The 22,068-nt window shown below is 35.6% G+C and overlaps 1 protein-coding gene across 1 annotated transcript in view; it reads left to right on the top strand.

Moving 5' to 3' along the window:
• The first annotated feature begins 254 nt into the window (after positions 1 to 254).
• Positions 255 to 22,068, top strand: part of Vwc2l (von Willebrand factor C domain containing 2 like) — a 165,814-nt gene continuing 144,000 nt past the window's right edge. The window contains exons 1-2 of the mRNA XM_034498307.2: positions 255 to 1,004; positions 3,277 to 3,746. Coding sequence (XP_034354198.1) covers positions 3,357 to 3,746 — 390 coding nt within the window. The 5' untranslated portion in view covers positions 255 to 1,004; positions 3,277 to 3,356. The remainder of the gene's footprint in view (positions 1,005 to 3,276; positions 3,747 to 22,068) is intronic.

The following is a 22,068-nucleotide window of genomic DNA, read 5'->3' as shown; positions in this document are numbered from 1 at the left end:
ATACATTTTCACAGATTCTTTGACAATGAGTGTGCTTTATCTATTAGTAATAACCAAAGACTGCAGATGGCTTAAATCTAAAGGCAAGTCCCCGGAACTTTCATCTCTGCAGCCCATGCAAGAATGCATTAGGTAAAATTACATCTCTCTATTTTTTTATTGTGATTTAAATGCAAATAAGTGTCTTGCATGCAGTAGCTCCCCCCCACACACCCCACACACACACACCCCATGCTCTCTCGCATCAAGTGACTGCCTTAGACAACACTACAGCCTGGTCCGCGGAAGCAGCTGGGGGTTTCGACCAAGCTGGGCTCAGAAGCCAGTTGTTGGCGCTGTCCGTGGTGCTGAGGAATTCCCGGCTGCCGGCAGGATGAGCTCCGAATCAGCAGTCTGCAAACTGCTCCCAGCGATGCCAAACCCCAGTTAAAGTTGCGCCTTTGCTTCACATCCACAGTTAGAATCTTCTGGTGTGTGAAGAGGGATTCAGTCAACATACTGTGGACGATGCTGATGCTTCTGCTGGTGGAGTGGGCTTTAAGCTTCAGTATGCTGTTTCTGTTTGTGATCCTCAGAGCCTAGCCAAGTCACCTCTACTGCCGTAGCAAACACTGTGTAAGTGAACTCATGTGTGGAGGAGGCGTAATCAGCCAGGAAATTTCATAGAAGGATCTAAGAAAATGCTAAAAATAAGTTCAACAAGATTCTGCTACTGGGGTCCGGATTTCCACAGGACCAGCATTGCTTCTTGCTTTGAATTCTGAAGACAGGTCCAAAGCATATTTCTTATGTGTGTCTGCTGTGTTTCTCTCTGGAAGGGTGGGAGACTGCTTCTTGGCTGTGTTTTGAAATGGGAAATAGAGAGGATGGATTGCCTTTAATTCATGCCTGAAAATGCATTCTTTGGGTGACTAAAGAGGACCAGCTTACCTAAGAGATACCTGACCTTTAAGTTCAGATTGGTCTGTGACCCCCAGCACCACCATTAACCTCAGAGTGACTAGGTAAGTACGTCTTATGACATGAGTTGTGTTTGCTTTCTCAGAGAAATAGATGCAGTCATTTTAAATCATATGTAGCCATACAGGGAGGGGGTAAAGTTTAGCTGGGAAGTGATCCAGTTTAGCAGTGTTTGCATTCTTATTTAAAATCTTCAGATAATAGGGTTGTTGTATTTCCCTAACCTCCCTATTTTTAAATAGTATTTTAAATTGTACTACAGAATATTTATTACAATAAAGGCTCTTTTAAAAATAGCCTAAGAACTTTGTTTTATAAAAAAGATACATATGCCTCATTATAAAAGCATGCTCAATGTTAATATGAAGCAAAAACCCCACCCCTATCTTTATCTTTCAGTTTACATTTACAATAACCTTGCACATTAATGCCTACCTGTGGCTTACAAAATGATCCTTTTCTGCCTGGGTCTTTTAAAGCAGAATCCTGTGTGTATTTCACATGGCTTTCCTTGCATGTATTGATAGCCTAGCCGCCACTGGACATTGTGAAGAGGCACGGTAGCTTCCTTGTCTTGCAAGATAAACTTTCTATATATGTGAGAAGTGCATAGATGTATGCTTTAATTAGTAAAACATATATATGCCTTCTCAGAAGCCTCTACTATGTTTGTGGCCTCTGTAGTAATTTGGAAGTATAAAAATGCTTTGTCAAAGGGAGCTTCCAGCTTCTCAAGTAGAATTGTAGGTTTGCATTTTCTTGTTCTGTCATGACTCATTATTTTTGACATATTTTAAGAGAAATCTATCTCCTTTATCATTACCCCAAAGGAATTCACCCAAAAGGAATTCTAATATCAGAGAATATTGGAGGAATACTAATATCAACCTTGTCTGAAAAGAGAACGTGAATGCATTGCCTTCCATTTTACTATTACTCTAATTTGCATATTAACTTAAGATGCAAATATATTCTGAGTTTATGAAGTTTCCTAATATCATCTTCATCATATTTAATTACCATAGTTGTATGCTAGCCTGAAAAAAAAAAAACAGTTTTTTGCTGTTTTTAGTATACTTTGGAAATAAAACATTGAATGAAACTTAGACATCTTAAAATGCTCTACATACAATCTTAGTGATATTGGCAGAAAGCCAATAGCATTTAAATGATGAATTAAATATTTTACAACAGTCTTCCTTATCTATTCTTCCCCCAAATTATAGTTTCCCCCAGAACCTTTACATAAGATAGCTTGTAAATTTGAATATTGTAAATATTCAAAGGAGACCACATTACCAACATTTACTACCAAATACTAACACTCAGGACGCTTACAACAGTAATTTCTACCCAGATAATAAGGCATATAGTCTGTGAATGTTGATGCTTCATTATTATTTTAAGAAACTTTTCAGAAAGTTTTTTTTTTCCTGGTATCTTTCTCTAATTTAACTGAATGCAAATATTTTATCATTTCAAATGAGTTACATTTTCAGTAACATGTGAATGTTATTTATATTATATGAAAGGAATCAACTTCAAATAATATTACATGATTATCTTCATGGCTATAAAAAGTTGTAGATATCTCTTTCCTGCCCACTAGGAGCTTACCTCCTGAATAAAAATAATGGTGTTTACAATAGTAGAAATGACTGTCTTTAACAAGTTCATATCAATAAATTAATTTTTGTATTTAGATGTATTTTCTCTTATTCACCATGATTTGTTATGCTATTTTTTTTTCATATCCAGTGTGTTCCACAATCCAGAATATGGGCATGAGAAAGAAAGCTTTTGTACTGGATCCATCTCATTTAAACTTGCATCCAACTGCTTTTTTAAAAATTCCTTTGCTTTTAGAATTTAATGCTTGACCCTAATCTCTTGCTTTTATTCAGATTACTATAACATCTACATTCTATCACTGACTCATCCAGTTCAAAGAAAACCACGAATATAATTTCAAATATCCTTGAACTATATATCAGTAACTACTTGCAATTACCCTTTAAGGCTCAGTAAAACCACGTCTTACAACGTACAGAGCTGGACCATTGAAACTCAAAGGAATGTTATAACCTGAAGGCCCCTAAGTAAAATAACTCCATAAACGAACTTTACTGAAACATATATTGCCAAAGTCCACTATTCAAACTTTACAATAAAGTATAGACATTTGAAGGAACTTAGTTTATTTGAAGTCTCAGTGTCTCCCAAATTGAATCCATACAAATGATTTAAAAGCATGGGCTTAACTGCATCTTTATTCTCTTTTATATGTCAAATTATCTTTTAAATATTTATTTTCAGCCCACCCCTCTTGCATTCCCATGGAAGGAGCTGAGTGTGTTTAATATTAGGAGAACATCCAGAAGTCTGTGAGGAGGGGGATGGCTCTTCATATTCATGAAGCTTGCATACTTCTATTGGTCATCCCTGGATTGGTCACCTCTGCTGCCATCAGTCACGAAGACTATCCTGCTGATGAAGGTGACCAGGCTTCCAGTAATGACAATCTGATCTTTGATGACTATCGAGGGAAAGGGTGTGTGGATGACAGCGGCTTTGTGTACAAGTTGGGAGAACGGTTTTTCCCAGGGCATTCCAACTGTCCGTGTGTCTGTGCCCTAGATGGACCTGTCTGTGACCAGCCGGAATGCCCTAAAATTCATCCGAAATGTACAAAGGTGGAACACAATGGATGCTGTCCTGAATGTAAAGAAGTGAAAAACTTTTGTGAATATCATGGGAAAAATTACAAAATCTTGGAGGAATTTAAGGTATGAGTTACCCTCCATATTTATTGAATTCTAATTTTTACGATAACATGCTTAGCAGATTATATGAAAAGCAAATCTAGAAAGCATACACTTACATGACTCTGTGCCGATAAGTAGCACCATGGTTGACAGGAAATCCTGTTGGTTCATCAGTCAACATTTCACGGTAATTTTTTTCAGAAATGTTTAATATCTTCTCATTTTTAACACTCAAAAACATTCTTTCTGTGTTTTTACAAAATATGCTTTTGAAAAGTGATGGTTTGAAGGATGCAGTCTGTTAAATTAATTTTTTATATTATTAGTTTTCTGGCTTATTAGTCTGTACTTGTGGCCGTTTACCAATGGCCTTGACATATTTGTTTACTGTGTAGACATGTACGTGGTACAGAAAAGCACTCAGAGCTATGATCTCTATATCAAGAAAATACAATGGACCTACTTTTTATAGAGCAGGGTTCAACTCTCTGCTCATTGGATGTTTTACTCACAGGACTTCAAAGAGAACCGAATTTTTATCATGGCCTTCAAAAAAGAAAAGTAAACTTTTCACTTACATGCCACTTAGTTTAACTTTCATTCTTCATGTCTTATTTTCAAATAACATGGAGTTTGTTTTTATTTCTTCTGGAGTTCTCATTTATCTAATGGCTAATTTTAATTAGAATGTCCTACAAGCCATATGAGTCCTGAGAGCATGAATTAATGTATCAAAAATATCTTACTTAATTGTAATGACAGTTTGTGTCTTGAGTATCTTTCATTCTGGAAGCTTAGTATGAGAGAGTCTTATTTTATCAAAGTTCTGTGACGTAGCGTTTATAGCATTACAGGTAAAAAACAGTTACAGCTTGTCCTAAGTGTGCTTGTTTAAATTTTAAAAAGAATGTTCATGTTTTAGACCTGAACTAACCACTCTTTCTACAAAGTAAAATGGTGGCAGGAAACAGCATGTGGCAGAAAGATTTGAAGTGTCATAATTAGGGGGTTTGGTGTGTGGCTGTTTTATTGTATTCATTCCATTCTGGGCCATGAGTTCAAGCTCATTCTAGTTTATGCAGGAATGCCTGGCTTTTTGTACTATACTCTATTGCCTATAAGGAAAAAAGAGTTTAATGGTTAAATCAACTTTGTTAGATATAAATGTTATTCTAGAGATTTTTCTTTTGTGTATTGTAAAATTTTGTTGTGTAGTTATTAGAAGTAAAAGCAAGAGACTTTAGTAAAGCTACTCTGACACCAAATGACAGTTAAGAGCATACTATCATAAAATGACTAATGACAATATGGTCTTAAAAATTGTATACACTTTGGCATAAGTTCTTTTTACTTCCAGGTAGTGAAAGTAATCTAGTATTCAACACATTACAGTTTGAAGAGCCATGAACAAATTTGTGGCAATCCCTAGCTAATGTGCACATATATCTAGAGTAGAATTTTTCTGGAAAAATATCTAGCTCAAACCAAGATCACAGGAGATAGTTTTGGTAGATACTTTGACAATGATCATTTAATATACAAAACAATAGATAGTTTGGTTTATAAATTTAGTCAATTTACCCTTAAAATATTATAGTTTTCCCCTCTATATACTAGATTTACTTAAACAAAAATGTAACTTTGAGAGCTGGAGAGATCCTTCAGAGGTTAGGAGCACCAGCTGCTCTTCCAGAGAACCTGCATTTATTTCCCAGCACCTACATGGCAGCTCACCACCTGTACCACCAATCTCAGGGTAGCTGATACCCTCTTCTGGCCTCCTCAGGTAACAGCCATGCATGTGGTACACTGATATACATGTAGGTCAACACCCATGCACATAAAAATAAATAAAAATGTTAAAAAGTACCCGTGTTACTATCTCAGACAACACAATACATATGAACAAACATTACTTATTCTTGTCTTTCTAGAATTATACATAGTATAATTCTTCATGTAACATCCCTTAATAGCAAAGCACTTGTACCTATTTTTGCCTATTTTGTATATACATACATATATATGTGTACACACACACACACATATTCTCTTTATGACACAGACGTGGCCACAGAAAATTGTTACCTCCCCAACAAAGTCATCCATTTGTTTAACCTGTTTCTTAATACTGCTTTCTTGCAATTAAATCTCAACTTTCCAAAGCACTTTTATGTCAAGGTCAGAAACAGCTGGATTTGAAGCCCAAATTGCTCAGTGAGATGTAAGATCTGACCCACAATAGTAAGAGTATAAAATATCCAGTGAAAGGATTAGTTTCCCTGTAAATAGATGCTTTAAAAGTATTTAATGAAGTCTTTAGGCCCAGGACAATGAGATTATTTAAGTTGAATAAAGAGTTCTTCTCTATTCTCGATCATTCTCAAATATGCACGTATTTACTCTAGGTACTAAATTTTTCTGAGTCTTTACATATATTTTATAATTAAAATTCAACTTTAAAATAATTTCAGAAGAAGGAATTTAATACCTTCCATAAGTGTTGTACTTATGCATATGAACTATACATATAAGCAAACACTAGCCAAATTCTATTGTCCTCGCTTGTTCCTGACTTCCCCACCAGGAACAGGTAACCAATATTTAAAGATTCCAGAAACCTCCTTATAATGATGCTGATACATAATTGAGGATGTTGTAATATGAGACATTCTTTACAATAATATATTCATCCAAAGAACATTTGTTATACTGTTTACTATTCAAGATACTATAGAGTCACTTGTTTTGGAAATCAAAGCATCTAGAAGTTAATGTGCTAATAAGAAAGGCATGATTAATGTACAATTCAAACAAAATGAAAAGCAGTCAAAAATTGAATTTACGGAATAAGTGTGCTGGCGTACACTTGCAATCTAAGCATTTTCAAAGAGGGATCATGGGTTCACAAGGCCAGCCTCAGCCACACAGCAAGACCCTAATTTACAAAATAGAAATGATGTTTTATTTATGACTACAGTGCCAGTATCTGCCCAAGACTTATGGTATGAAATGCTTATCAATACAGCATGAGGCTTGCCAAAACAAAAACAAAAAAAACAAACAAACAAAACTTGTTTCTTCAAGATGGTCAGTGTTGGGGCTGTCTTTTAGAATGATCAAATTAGATATTGGGAACATCAAAATTCCAAAAGAGAAACTTCTGGAGAAAAGACAGAGGCTGGAAAGAGCAAGACCTGAAGAGGATGGGAGGGTGTGAAAAACAAGAGGCTGGATCCTAGGCTGTGCTGTGTGCTACTGTTAGGCAAAAGCAACAAGAGCAGCAGACCGCAGCATTTAAAATTAGATTTAACTATGCTTTTATCCCCCAAAGAACATCAGGAAAAGAGATACAACTGGAAATTTTCAAAATTACAAACATTCCTGGAAAAACATTGATTTCCCTGTCTAACATATCTCTCAGGTATAAAAACTTCAAAAATATTTGACAATTTTAAAGGCAAACATCAAGATTATTCACATGGACAAAGATGAAGGTATTAGGGTAGTTTTTAGGGTAATATCTGGCTTCCCATGAATAACCTAGAGCAGTGTTTTTCAACCTTCTGTGACTCTTTAATACAGTCCATTGCTTTGCACTGACTCCCAACTGTAAATTTATTTTTGTTACCTCATAACTGTGAATTTGCCACTGTGGTGAATCATAATATAAATATCTGATATATAGGATGTCTAATATATGACCCCTGTGGGGAGGATCATTGTACTTCCAAAGGGGTCGCGACCAACAGATTGAAAATGACTGGTCCAGAGTTGGCTCATCAGCCTCTCTGAATCCCTCTCTGTGAGAAATCCTTCCCTGTGTGTTCACACATGCTATTCATTGTTCACTTGTCTACAGCACATCTTGATGCCTCTAAACAATTCCCAGGTAAGAAAACCAAAGCATCAGCCCATAAATATACATAACTAAGATCATACAACCAAAATCGGGAATGGCGGGAACCTTGCCTATGCAGCTCCCCACATCTCCCATTGACTGCCTCCATCGTGTTACAATAATACATGGTAAGATGGGGCTGCCTGATCCTTCCGCTAGAACACACAGGTTTCCTCCACCACAGTGAACACTTTGGTTTTCTTTTTTACTTCCTGTATTTCTAAACCTAAGAATCAAGAAATTAGCACAAGCATTCACCATTCTCTTTTGTTTTGTTGTTGTTGATGTTAGTTGTTTGTGGTTGTTGTTGTTGTGGTTGGTGGTGGTGGTGGTAGGTGGTGGTAAATAGGATAATGAGCAAGATCATGATTGAACATACAAAAGTAAAGAGATTCAGGAGACTGCCTTTAAATGCTTCAGTTCTGTTTCAGCTGCTGCAGGTTTAGAAAGGGTGGTCCCCAAAGCAACCCAACATGGTACATACTGTCCTCAAGTGAAACATCCATTTCAACTTGCTTCTTCTCCCTAATGTCTCTCTACATTGTTTCCTGAAGCTGGTCTTGGATGTGTCTAGGATTTTAGTTGTGAGGTTTTATCCTGAGTAGCTGCCAAATACCTCCTTGCACTTGAATCTTTTCTGATCAGTGAACTTGCAGATTGATCCACATGTGTCCAGATGGGAAGAACAATGCACTATGTAAAGGCTATGAGGACTCTTGCCAGTTATTGATGCAGGTATTGGAGATAGCTGCCTCCCACTACTCTCCTGGAAAACTCTACACTCCCCAGTATTCATATAATGTTGTGCTAAGATGAAAGTCACTACATAGCAGGTCCTCTCATCTTTTATTTTGATGTTTACCCAACCAACATGGAACCAGACATACATTTTAATAAATAAAGTTTATAATTAACTAATTATAACAGCATATATAGAAAACATTGATTAGAAATGAAAAGGTCTGCCTCAGCTCTGTGCTTCTGAGTAGCCCAAAGGAGAAATAATTTCTTATTTTGCACAGTATTTTTATAACTCTCAGTTCGCAAGATTTCATCTTTGTGGATATTTCTTTATACTTTAAAATTTGTACTAATTTAGTTTCAGGTCATACACTGAAGGTTAGACTATGCGCAGCTGAATGAGGTGTCAGCTTTAGCATAGTCTGTTTTACTTTGAAGTGATTCTCTGTAGTCAATATCCAATGCCCCAAATTCAGGATCCAATTTGTCACAGGTTCTTCCTTCCCTGTTGGGAGTAACTTTTGTGCTATTCCTATTAGTGGACAAAGACAACTGATAAGACCTCCTTTTTTTTATTTGAAGGATTTAGTATAATCATTTTCTCTGGTACAGATTTTTGTGTGTGTTGTTAACCTTCAACAACAACATTAAAAATATTTTCATGCTGTTGTAACCTGCCTTGTTTATGCCTTGAATTTTGCACTTAGTTTTTAGATCCTAACGAATTAAACAGAGGACATAAAACTCAACACTTAGAATGGTTTGCCAAATCATCATATCCATTTAAAAAAAAAGTGGATTCCTGTTGGATTTAGAATTGTCCTTGCTTGTTAATGAATATATTCACAAGGAGATACAAGTCCCAGTTCTGTCGTTAACTACATGCCTATCATTAATGCCTAACATTATAATATTCCATCTATTAAAATATTTAAATGGGAAGTATTTTTCAATATTTTATTCTCTGTTATTTTTCAATATGGAAAATATGGGCGGCAACACATTTCAGGAGCTGAGAACAAGGTTTGTTAAAGATGAGGGCAAAGAAAGCTGGAGGAAAATTTCAGCTGAGGAAGGTAACTGGTAATAACCTGAAAAACCCAATACACCACACCCCACTCATCCGCTCTCGTATCAGCTTTTACAAAAGGCAAAGGAATTAAGGAATGCTTTATTACAAGATAAATGCAGTCAAAAAGCATTTTTTGCTGAAGTGCCTACATATAATTGATTTGAATAGCAGAAATGGGTTGATTCTGAGTCTATGGGAGGTTTTTTTTTTTTTTTTTTTTTTTTTTTTTTTTTTTTTTTTTTTTTTTTTGAAGTTATCCCTTAGAAAGTCTACACAGTCTCAACAAATGGGTAGTATAGTCTCCAAGGGGCATAAAGATCCTATCCAAAAACAATCCAGGATAAAATCATAGTTTTATGTAACAAAGTTGACTAAGGCCTTTGTGAAGAGTATTAGAATAACTGTTAGCTCTGAGAAATACCTTTTCTGATTTTCAGAATATACTAGGCCTTCGAACACAAATATGGTCTTCAATTGAGTTAAGGAATAGGTTTTTTTTCTCTTGCTACTGCCAGACAATAGAGGAGTCATTAATATTGTATACACAGGCACTTTCAGCAGGTATTGAGCAGAATTCCCAGACTCTGAGTAGAAGTTCCCACCAAAGCTTTATGTCTTTGTAATTAGTGACAGACTACTTAATTTTTAATAGTCTTTGACCAGTTTCAGAGATCAGAAGACAGTTTTATGAAAACAATCTTATGAACTCATTGTGCCACTTTTTCTCATGAAAGTATACTTGGCATTTTTTTTAATTTCACAAAATATGCTAATCCCAAGAAAGAGATTTGATTTCAAATAAATAATAATGATAACAATACTACTACTACTATTAATAGTAATAATTGTTTTTGAAAATTTCTCAAACAAGAGAATATATTCCTATGAATAAATGATTTTCAAGTGGGTAAAATATCCCCTTGGCAGTCAAAGTCCATCACCTGGTTTCCAGTTTTAGACAATAGTCCTCTGGCACGTGGGTTGGTACCATGTAGATGGATTGCATGTCAGTTTCTTGTACTCACCCAGTAAAACTTACTGCCGTTCTTCCTCTTAGAAGATACTACTATTCATGGCTGTAACTGTGTGATAAGTATGGTATCCGCGATTTGTGACTAGCTGTCTGTGCCCTGTGCACATGGGGAGGCTGGTGTTTGATTTGTAGCCACATCTAAGATTTGCAGTGTATGTTACCGAGGTCAAACTTTGGAAGTATGCAGTCATTACTACCCATTTCTTATTAATGCAACAGTAGTTCAAAAGACAAGGGAGAATGTCTACCTGGTAATTGCTTTTCTAAATTCAAATTTCACTTGTATGTATTAAAAGCTTGCCTATTTTTAATTGTGTATATGTTCACTGAAATAGTAGAAGATGCTAACAAATGCACTCTTCTTTTTCATAAATCTTATTTCCTCTCAGGTCTACATATTTTGTACAAGTTATACAGATTAATATGAATAGAATAAATAGTATTCATTGAAATTGCAATATACACACATTTATATGTATGTATGTATGTGTGTGTATGCATGTGTGTGTACACACATGTATGTATGTATATGTTATTTGAGACGTGAGGTAAATCTTTTATTTCTACTCCTCAAAGTTCTGACCACATTTTAAAAATTTTAACTCTGTTTTCCTACTCCTTGATTTATCTATCTGGCAGTAAAGTGTGTTTCATGAGAGACAGCACAAGAAAAACCTATCAGTGTGTTCTTTACTTTTGCTTGTCTAGCTCTCAAGTAAAGGCTCAATACAAACCAGTAAGAGCTGATGGAGACGCTTTGGTCTTGCTGTCTCAAACAATGGCTCATATTAATTGAGGACCTGCTTATTGTAGAGTCTGCACTTTGGACCTTATCATTGCTCTTGATTAACATCAGTGATTTCATTCTGACACACCTCTATTGTTGCTATCCTTGTCTCTAGTCTGCCATAAGGCATATCACAATAAACTTATCTTCATAAAGGTTTAATGACATCATGAAAAGAGTGAAGAAGATACTAAAGGGTCTAAGAAATACATTCACATCCCTAATAAGATTTTAGATGACCTTATTCCATGCTGGTAAAAAGTTGTCTAAAAGGTATAAAAGTGCATTCAATGAAACTCATTATTTTCTTTATATTGTTCCGTCTGTCTGTAAACTCTTGATTTTTTTTCTGTCTATAGAATCAATATGAAAATATCACTACAAATATTCCCTAGTGATAAACACTACCAATAATTTGAAGTATATATTATTACATATCAACTTTTTATGCAATTAGGAAAATAATAAGTGTCGTTTTACAGGCGTGTTGATGCATGCCTATAATCACAGCATTTAAGAGGTGGAGGCAGAAGGGTCAGGAGTTAAAGATCCTCCTCAGCTATATAGTGAGTTTAAGCTGACTGGAATGCCTGATACCCTGTCTGGAAAAAAAAAAAAAAAACAGAGGAGGGGGTGTGGGTAGGAGTAGCTAGGAACATGGCTTCAGCACAGCTCTGAGGCCTGGAGTGCAGACCATAGAAGCCATGTAAACGCTGACTGGTTTTATGGTCTAACCAAAAATCAGTTTGTGGGAGGTGGAGGTGGTGGTCCAGGAAACAGTCTAGGTACCCAGATTAGCCCTATAAGTGAGTTCTGGGCTCAACTGAGAGAGTCCTTCTGAAGGAATAAGATGAAACACAATCAAGGAAGACTTCTCATGCCAACTTCAGACCTCCACATACATACATGCTTCTGGCCTCCACAAACATAAATACATATAGCATACCCAACACACATATATACACATGCAAAAAATTACCTGTCATATTAAACAATATTTGCGTTTGAGTTTTAAAATCATGTCTTTATCATAATTCTTATGTATTTTCTGAGTGTATGTGTGTGTGTGTGTATGCACGTGCACGCGCATGTGTTCTTACTGATTCTACAATTTTAATTTCATAAAAAAGAAACAACTTTAGATTCTTAAACACCTTTGTTGTAGAAATGATAATACAAAGACTAACCAAAATTTCATGGAACTAAGATAAAGCCATAGTTCATTATCTGCAAAAGCAACATTACTACATCACTTTCCTATGGTCTTTTGCCATATTTTGCTACCTTCACCTTTAATAAGAAAGTTCAAGCTGATTTGTATGTTCTTTTCCAATAAATATGTTGTGCGCAAAGATTTATTTCAGCCAATTGTCTATAGAAATGTGATATCAGGGTTTGTCACCATGGCAACTCAGAGTTACAAGTATATAAGAACAATAAAATATTGGCACATCTAAAATCCATCTTTGACTGGGATTGAATACAATTTGTGAAACAAGCCTAAGTTTACAGGGACTGTGAGAAAAAATAAATCTTCTCTATAAAAATGAAAACTTCTACAATTAGACCAAATTATATTTGTTATACAAGTTTTAAAATATTTATTATTATATATAAAATGTAAATATTTTAATATTTAAATATGTTATTGCTTAAAAGTATTCAAATATATTTTAAATATATTTATACATATTAGATTCTACTTATAATTATTTTAGCTGAGACAATGTTATACCAGGAAGTAACAAAAAAATTAAAATAGTAAACTCTTGAAAGATATTTTGACAATTTTTAGAACCACAATCGATGTGGGGAGAGGAATTGTTTTCTCACTCAGTAAATTCTGCCTCTCACTAAATTGTAAGAATGGCTTGCGAAAATGGATACAGAGGACACAAAAGCTTGTAGGTACACAGTATTAGAACCAGGGTTGCCGCCAAGCTGACCAGTAGTCATACTGTGTCTCTCAGTACTGCCAGTGCCCTAGGAAGAAGAGATGCTGCAAACATCTGCATCTCTTGACTTCTTTCACTTTTATCTTGATGTTTCAATTGTTTACATCTCAGAAATGATACTAAAACTTCCCAGATTGTTCTGAAGTAATGTAGAGATTTAGAATTTCCCTGTAATAATGTAGATCTTCAGAGTGTTTTGCTGCCATCTCAAGTAAAACTCTTAGGAATAGTTTCCAATGTTTTTCATGTCACCTAAAGTTAGAGAAATGATGCATCTTTAAAGGTCCTTTAGAAATGCACAGTGCACAGTAGAATACTAAGACCAATAGACTATGTTTAAAAGGCTGGAGAGCTAGTATAGATCTCTCAACTTCTAAGAACTCAACAGTCAGGTAAAAATGGACGTCAAAGGAGGCTCTACCACTGCCAGGCAACTTAGGCACACATTGTTTCTCTTTTTTTTTCTCAATGTTTAAGTGTCCCAAATAAAAATTCTAGGAGATGGTACTTGTCACACAATATGTGATTCACAAAATCCCAATGACATTTTACTACCATTGATACTAACCCTTAATTTAATCTAAAAACAACACTTTTATGTGACAGTGTAACGCATCTTTCCCTCAGACATCTATTAACATCTTTTTCCATTTATTTATTTATTTATTTATTCATTTTACATCCTAATCAGAGCCTTCCCCCTCTATTCAGAGTCCCCCCCCCATCACATAGCCCCTCCTCCCTCCTCCTCTGAGAAGGCAAAGGTCTTCCCCTGGATACCAACCCAGCCTAGCACTTCAAGTTACTGCAAAACTAGACATATCCTCTCCCACTGAGGCAAGAAAAGCCAACCCAGTTAGGAGAACAGGAACCCACAGGTAGGCAACAGAGACAGCCCCCACTCCAATTGTTAGGGTACTTATATGAAGACCAAGCTGCACATCTGCTACATATTTGTGGGGAGTCTAGACCAACCCATGTGTGTTCTTTACTTGGTGGTTCAATCTCTGGGAGCCTTCAAGGGTCCAAGTTAGTTGACTCTTTTGGACTTCTTACAGAGTCCCTATTCCCTCTGGGTTCCTCAATCCTTCCCCCCAACTCTTCCATAAGGCTCCCTGAGCTCCATCTAATGTTTGACTGTGGTTCTCTGTATCTGATTTGGTCAGCTGCTGTGTAGAGCCTCTCAGAAGACAGTTATAATAGGCTCCTGTCTGCAAGCATAATAGAATATCATTAATAGTGTCAGGGATGTGTTCTTGCCCATGTGATAGGTCTTAAGTTGAGCCAGTCATTGCTTGGCCATTCCCTCAGTCTCTGTTCAATCTTTGTTCATATACTTCTTGTAGGCAGAACAAATTTTGGGTTAAAGATTTTGTGGGTGAGTTGGTGTCCTTATCCCTCCATTGGTAGTCCTGCCTGGATACAGAAGGGGGTCACTTCAGGCTCCATAGCCTCCAGTGCTTTATATCTTAATGTTCATACAATTGCAAACGCAATTTAAGGGATAACCTATTAATGATTTAAGTCAAATTCTGTTGTTTGACACAGAGAGCCAATTAATGAAGAAAAACCAACCTATCTTAGCTAATTTCTTCTTTCTGTTTGAAATCACCAAAACTGTATCTGAGTTATTACTTACATTAAATTATGAATCCGTATTACATAAAATAGTTCAGTTAAGAAATGACTTCTCAAGATGAGGAGGATAGCAATAATGATGCCAATTATGTATTACCAATGAAAGAAGATCCAAGTTGGTGCAATAGAGACCATGACCAAACACAATCCAAAATGATTTATTAATAAACACTTATTGGAAATAGTCATGCTTATTCATTTATATGCAGTCTGTGGTTCCTTCTGAGGTGTCCCAAAATACTATAGCCCTCTAAAGAGAAAGTTGTTGGTGGTGACCTACAGTTACTTCACCCTCTATATTCCTTTCAAATAGTTCTCTTACCATACTGTCAAAATGTTCCATCCTGGGACTGATAAAGATGGATCTGGTTTCACCAGAGAGTAGACTAAAGCTTCAATCTTTAAACGTGAAAAATTTAAGACAAACAGATCTGCCCATTTACTGTATGTGCATAACAGCAGATATATTAAGCTGCACTTCTTTCTATATTTAATTCCAAAGAGTATAGTTAGGCTCTTTTCATTGGTGTTCAATTATAATCACATTTATTCACAAATGTGAAGAAGCAAAATTTATAAAAGGTCCATTTTTCTATTCCTGTGTATTCCCTTTTGATTGTAATAAAATTTTAATGTTATATTTCAGTTAATACTATTTATATTTAGTAGTATGTTAATAAGCAAAGGTGTGTAAATAGTCTACTTAAGTGTCAGTTTATTATTGCATTCTTAAAAATAAGTTGCCAAAGTCAACACTCTGATTCCATTAAAGTGGGACAATGTATCAAAATAAAAAAGGCAACAAGTTTCCCTTCACAAGTGGTATAAACACCTCTAACAGTGATGTCTTTCTACTATTGCTGTAGGAGTTTGATTTTTAAAAGGAGACATTATATTTAAAAGCTAAAGAAAAACACCTTGAGTGGCAATGCCAAAGTATTGAAAGAATTTTAGAGAAAACTGAAATGTTAATGAAGAAAAAAAAGAGAAAGCGCAACCAGAAAGAAATGAACCAACAAGAGTGGTCAGAGCACCAGGCTACAGAGTATAAAAGCAGGGAGGGAACATGGTACCACTGCATAGCATGAGGATCAGGAGAAGCAGCCAGGTCAGACTCAGGGCAGATGAGCAGCAGACTTAAGGCATGTGGAGGCAAAATGAACAAAATCAGGTCGGTGTCTGACAGCAACACAAACAGCACTGGTCAGATTTATGTGTCATGCAAGTACACTCACACACTGAATTATTTATATATTTATGCTCACTTTCAAAACAGCATTCAAGGCAATCTTTGGTTTTCTTGTTCTTGTTGTCATATTGAATAGAGATTTTCAAGACTGACAAATCAAGGAGCCAATGCTGACTCATTCTAGGACTGTTTCCACTACACCTTATCAGCCTGGTGAGTTCTCTGTAAGACATTCTGAAAAAAAATGAGCTGAGAGCATTTGATTTTCACATGAATATATATATATATATATATATATATATATATATATATATATATATGAATAGATAGATAGATAGATAGATAGATATAAAAGTATGTTTCCTTTATTGTTGTCTATTCAATTACAAGTCATTGATTGCATCATTAATCCCATATCTTTTTCACAGAATGCAACACATTGGTTACATGACTCAAATTGTTTTATAATTCACAATTTTTTTAGGGCTAGGTTGGTTTCATTTTAAAATCCTCATCATCAAGACATATACAGGCTCACCTAAGGCACATCTTCATCAATCGAAAACAAACACAAAGTAAACCCTGAACCCATTGAGAGCTAAGCATGATTATTTATGCAAATTTTGATGATATATAGATATAGATATCATATATGTGTGTGATACACACATTGGAGCTAATGAGGTGGTTCAGAAGGTAAAGCACTTGCCATGCAAATGTGAAATCATAAGTTCAATTCCCCATAACCTATATCAAAGCTGGATGCATTAGCATGTATCTCTAATCCCAGACTCCTGAAGTGAGATGGATAGTAGAGACAAGAAAGTCTCTGGTAACCAGGCTAGCCTGACAAGAGACCCCGTTTCAATGCACACATACAAATATATGCATGTTATATACAGGTGTTATGTACACAGAGGTACTGAATATAAAAATGTCAACGTTGAATAACTACTCTGAAACTCCACTTATATTTATTTAATGCTAGCTGGCATGCCTCCTCCATATGACAGGGGAAATTAAACTTGTTTGGTCTAACTTTAATTTTTCCTCCAGCATTAAAAATAAACCTCTGCTAAAATAGTGAACCTTTGACTGCTGAGATTTCAAAAGCTTCATTAAGGAGAAAAAGGACAATCATGACGAATATTCCTGTTGTTAATGAGCCTCTAGGACATCTGCATTTAAAGCTGGAAGATGGGAAAATCAAGACTCTGATAACTGTGAACCAAAGCTATCATTCTTTTTCAAAAATCTGTTTTTATGAAGAATCAAATGAAAGACTGAAGTTTCTTTAGTAAATAAGAATTTATTGAGCTGTCGAAAAGCGTCATCCAACCTCATTCTCAGTCTACTTGCTGTTTGAATGCAAACATTAAAACATGTAGGAGGTTACAACATGTTTGGATGACTTTCAAAACTCTGATGATATCATCTGCACAAATTGAACAGGTCAAATAATGTATAATTGAAATCAATGTTATCTTACTTTTAGTTACCATAATTATCATCATCACTACCACCACCACCATCATCTGGTTTTTGTTGTTGTTTGGTTTGGTTTTGAGACAGGGTTTCTCTGTGTAGCCCTGGGTATTCTAGAACTCACTCTGTAGACCAGGCTGGCTTCAAACTCAGAGCTCCACCTGCCTCTGCCTCCAGAGTGCTACAATTAAAGGCATGTGCCACCACCACCCTGAATATGATGTCATGATTTAATTAAATAATGTATGAACTGCACACTCCCTTGAGAAACTCAGAAGCATTTCAAATCATCACAGGGGATATGGGAGAGGGAAGAACTACTATCCATTTGGGGTCTGTGATGAAGACAAGGCCAAGCCACATAAGCTACCTGCTTTTCACATACTGCATTACTCTCTTGGAGTTTTGAACCAACGCACAGAGAAAACTCAAGTACTGTTAAGGGGAAGGGGACTGGCTCCTGCAAATTGTTCCTTTTACATATATTCTGTGGCACATGTACCTCACAAAACACACAAAAGTAAATACAATAGAATAAAATAGAAACTTTCTTCAAAGATTACATATCAGTTCCTTCTTAAAAACTGAGAAAACCTATATTGAAGAAGGTTAATCTGTCAAAGATAAATAGAGTCTGGTGGCAGAATCTCTTCCCAATGTCCTTGGTCTACATCACCAAACAGTGAGACAGCACAAACAACACCCACACAAGTTTACAAATTGCATGCCAATGCATGGAAGTTTGTCAGAATTTCAAAGTCAAGATTTTATTAATTAAAATATACCTGACTTTCATTGCTCATAAGCCATCCCAATATATTTTCGTAGAACAGAATAAGCTATGAACTAAGTATGGGGAAAAAAAGTGAGCTATAAAATTGACAAGGAAATTGTTTCACCTTAGCATAGGAACCATGATATATTTCAGTATTAACAATTATAAAGCACTTAATATAATTAACTTTTAATTACCTATCTTTATCACACATCCACATACAATTTTATTGCCAAATTGAATAGAAAGAAAATAATTCAACTTTGAGAAAATCTTTGCCTAAAGAAAACTGAGATGGTGGCAAAGAGGTCTTAGGAAGTGATCTCTCCTTCTTTCCCGGTGCAACAAGTATGGTTGTCCCAACTCTTACATTCTAAAGGATCTGGATTCTCTGCCAGTGGGGCAGTGCTAGCTGACTGTGTTATTATACCCTCTCCTTTCTGCTGTCATTTCCTTCAAATTATTTCTGTAAAATGGCACTGGTGGTATCTTTTTTATATGATTCTTTCAGAGTATAGAATTCTCATGGCCTCATATTCTCCCATAACTACATTGGATTATGTTTTAATGCTCCAGTCAGTGACTGCTCATCAGCTGATATGAACAATCTGTCCTTTCCAGTTATATTGGGAACATTTTGAAGTTATACAACTGTGTACATTTTTCCTGTGTGGTCTGTGGAGCCTCTTCATTGCAGAGGCATCCAGGCTCCAATAAACATGCTCCATCCTGCAGTCATAGGATGATCATGTACCAAATGTAGCTTGTTGGGAAGAGATCTCAGCCTGCTGCTTTTCTAGAGTGTCTCACAGGTATCAGCGTGACACTTCACAAATCTTTACTCTGACCTTTCTCCGTACATTCAGAAAATCTTAGTAGCAACTAAAATGAGGAATAAAAACTCCCTGACATTTTGTTGATAAGTTTGCTTTGCCTATTCAAAGAATACACCTTCTTCTGCAGCTGAAGTATACATTTAGTTATGCTTTCCTTATCTATATTTTGTTTTGGGAAACCTAGTCACATTTCAGAAAAGCTACATTTTGGTCATGAGATTTCTTTTAAAAATCTCTGGTTCAATGTATCATCCATTTATCAGAATATGTGGTATCAAATCAACGTGCAAAATGTCATTGGACTTTATCTGTTTTTCTTTTTTGTTAAAAATAAGAACATTGAACTGTGGGGAAGGAGCTGGGGTCATATCTAGGAGGGTTGAGGAGGGGGTGAGTGTAAATATGATCAGAATACATTGTGTTAAATTCTCAAAAAAATACAAAATACTTTAAAACATGCCCAAAAATGTTTACTGTTTTTCAAAGGAAAACCTTTCAAGGAAACAATATACATTTAAAACAATGTTACCATATAATTAAAATACTGAACTTTTCAAAACAAACTTTCTTTGTGCTTGATAATTAACTACTTTAAGTTTGGCTTTTATCTGCTTTCTGGTCTTTTTTGTATTTTCTTTGAGCTTAGGTCAAATAAAAATAAAAGTTAGTTTTTCATCATAACAATACCAGTAATTACTCTGATAAAATCATTCTGGTTAAATTATCAAAATATACTTGTATAAATCTTTTTTGTTCTTGTTCTTTTGAAACAGGGTTTCTTTGTGTAGACCTGGCTGTTGGGAAACTCACTCTATGAACCAAACTGGCCTCAAACTCAAGCTCTGCCTGCCTCTGCCTCTCAAGTGCTGGGATTAATGATATGTGCAGCCACCACGTGGTCTGTATAAATCTAAACTTCTGGGTAGTTATTCATTGAAAGAAGTATAGAGGGATCATTTCTAATGTATAGCTTTATATGCTTTATCTTATATATAATACATGATAACTATTTGTAAAAAAAAACATAATATTTTGAATTTGCACTTTTCCAAATTATAATTTATTAGATATCTGGCTTACTATGAATACATGAGCAAGAAACTTTTTTATAATAACTTTTATAAAATACTTTTAATTTCAGCAAAACTGAAAGGAGTTTGGATAGGCACATTGACATGCAATTTGTGTCAGTTTTTCTGATTGTGTCAGCATTATTAATATTATTAAAGGAGTTCTAGTTATATCTCCATGACTGAATGAGTTGCAGCCTCAATGTTCCAAAAACACTGCAGTGAATAGGTCAGGCCCCTGGAGGGGTCATTGCAAGCTCATTGGATCAGGAACACAAAGGAGAATTATTAATCAGGTGCTATGGGTCATCTTTCTCATGACTGTGAGTTTTGGTTGAAACCCAACAGGTCTGCTGATTATTTGGGAGCGTCTGCTGCATGCAAATCACCATCTCCAGGAATGGCAGTGGATGCTAAATACTTTGTAATTTAATGTATATTTTAATGAAGTGAACAGTGAGATTCCTGACAGGCATCAGCAAATTTGAGATAGTGCCTTCCAAGTTTCTCATTTGGATTGGAAGTAATGAGACTTGTTCCATAAAGTGATAAAATTTATGCCATAAATTATCTCCAAAAGAAGAATATTTCATGAAGCAATGCCTCTTATTTGTTGGGATTCGATTTAAAAAAAAAAATAATAATGGTTGTTCGAATGGATTGCTTTATTTAAAGGAGCTGAGCCTTTTGATAACTTTTGCTTGTTATTAAAGGAATGAAGCAACCCCAAATGCATGGACCTTGATATTACTTGGTTCAAAAATCATTGATTTAGTTCTTACAGCAAAACTTGACCTCTAGACTATATCTCACCCATCCTTGTGTGTCTGCCCATCAGCTCCCAACAGTATTTTCAGAGACCTTTCTAGGAATCAAGTTTTGTCCTCAAAATACTCAAGTAGTGAGGTTTTTTTTTGGGGGGGGGAGGGGTGTATTTTGTTCTTCTTTTAATAATAATAATTTTTAAAATTGGTATGTTTCAAATCAGGACTTTTTGCTTAAAAATGTATTTTACAATGTACTATAAAATTATTCTGATTAATAAGTACCATTCTTCTTGGCACACATTATAAATAGGATTAGCTTTTTGTCGGGCATTATAGTAATTCCTCTGCATACATTTGGGCCTTAAATTTAGTTAGCACAGTGTTTTCTAGTGCAATAAAAGCCTACAATCATCTACTGCTAGATGAGCTAACTGATGCAGTGCTTGTAGACTGACTTGCCTGTGATAAGCACAATGAACATTATGGATTTAAAATTACCTTCACAGAGTGAGTTTATGTTCACTGCCATAATATTTGGAGCCCAAATAGTTATTTCACGACTTGGATTTGGGGATCTGTTCCCTCAAAGTGTGCTTTATAGAATTTAAATAAAATGCAAACATGCCATTGAGTCAAAATCCTCTCCACACATGAGCGCAGACAAAGCTGCTAGAGGCGTGGCTCAGCAGATAAGGAAACACAGGTTCTGCATAAAATCTGCAAACTTGTAGGTTTTGTTAAATATTCATTGTCATTCTAAGATGTCTTCTAGGTGCTGAGAGTTCAGAACTGAATAATATCTTTTAAGCAGCTTAAATCCATGAAGCCAATAGGCAAGAACAAATGAAAAACATTCAAAAGCTAGTGAAACAAGTCCTTGAACTAAGGGTGGCTTTTGTACAGGCAGCATGGGTGACAGAAAATCACAGTGAGGGTGCCCATATACTTCTGCTAACTTTCAGATGGGAATTTGTATGAAAAGCTTTATTGACAGTGGTCATTTCTTCCTGAATACTTTGATCAATGGCACAAACAAACCCTCATAACTCCCAATGACTCAATTATATCGATCTCAGATCTAGGCTATCCTCAGA

The sequence above is a fragment of the Arvicanthis niloticus genome, chromosome 3, assembly GCF_011762505.2.
Source record: "Arvicanthis niloticus isolate mArvNil1 chromosome 3, mArvNil1.pat.X, whole genome shotgun sequence".
Lineage (NCBI taxonomy): Eukaryota > Metazoa > Chordata > Mammalia > Rodentia > Muridae > Arvicanthis > Arvicanthis niloticus.
Note: the sequence above shows the minus strand (reverse complement) of the source record. Positions and strands in the feature narration are given on the sequence as shown.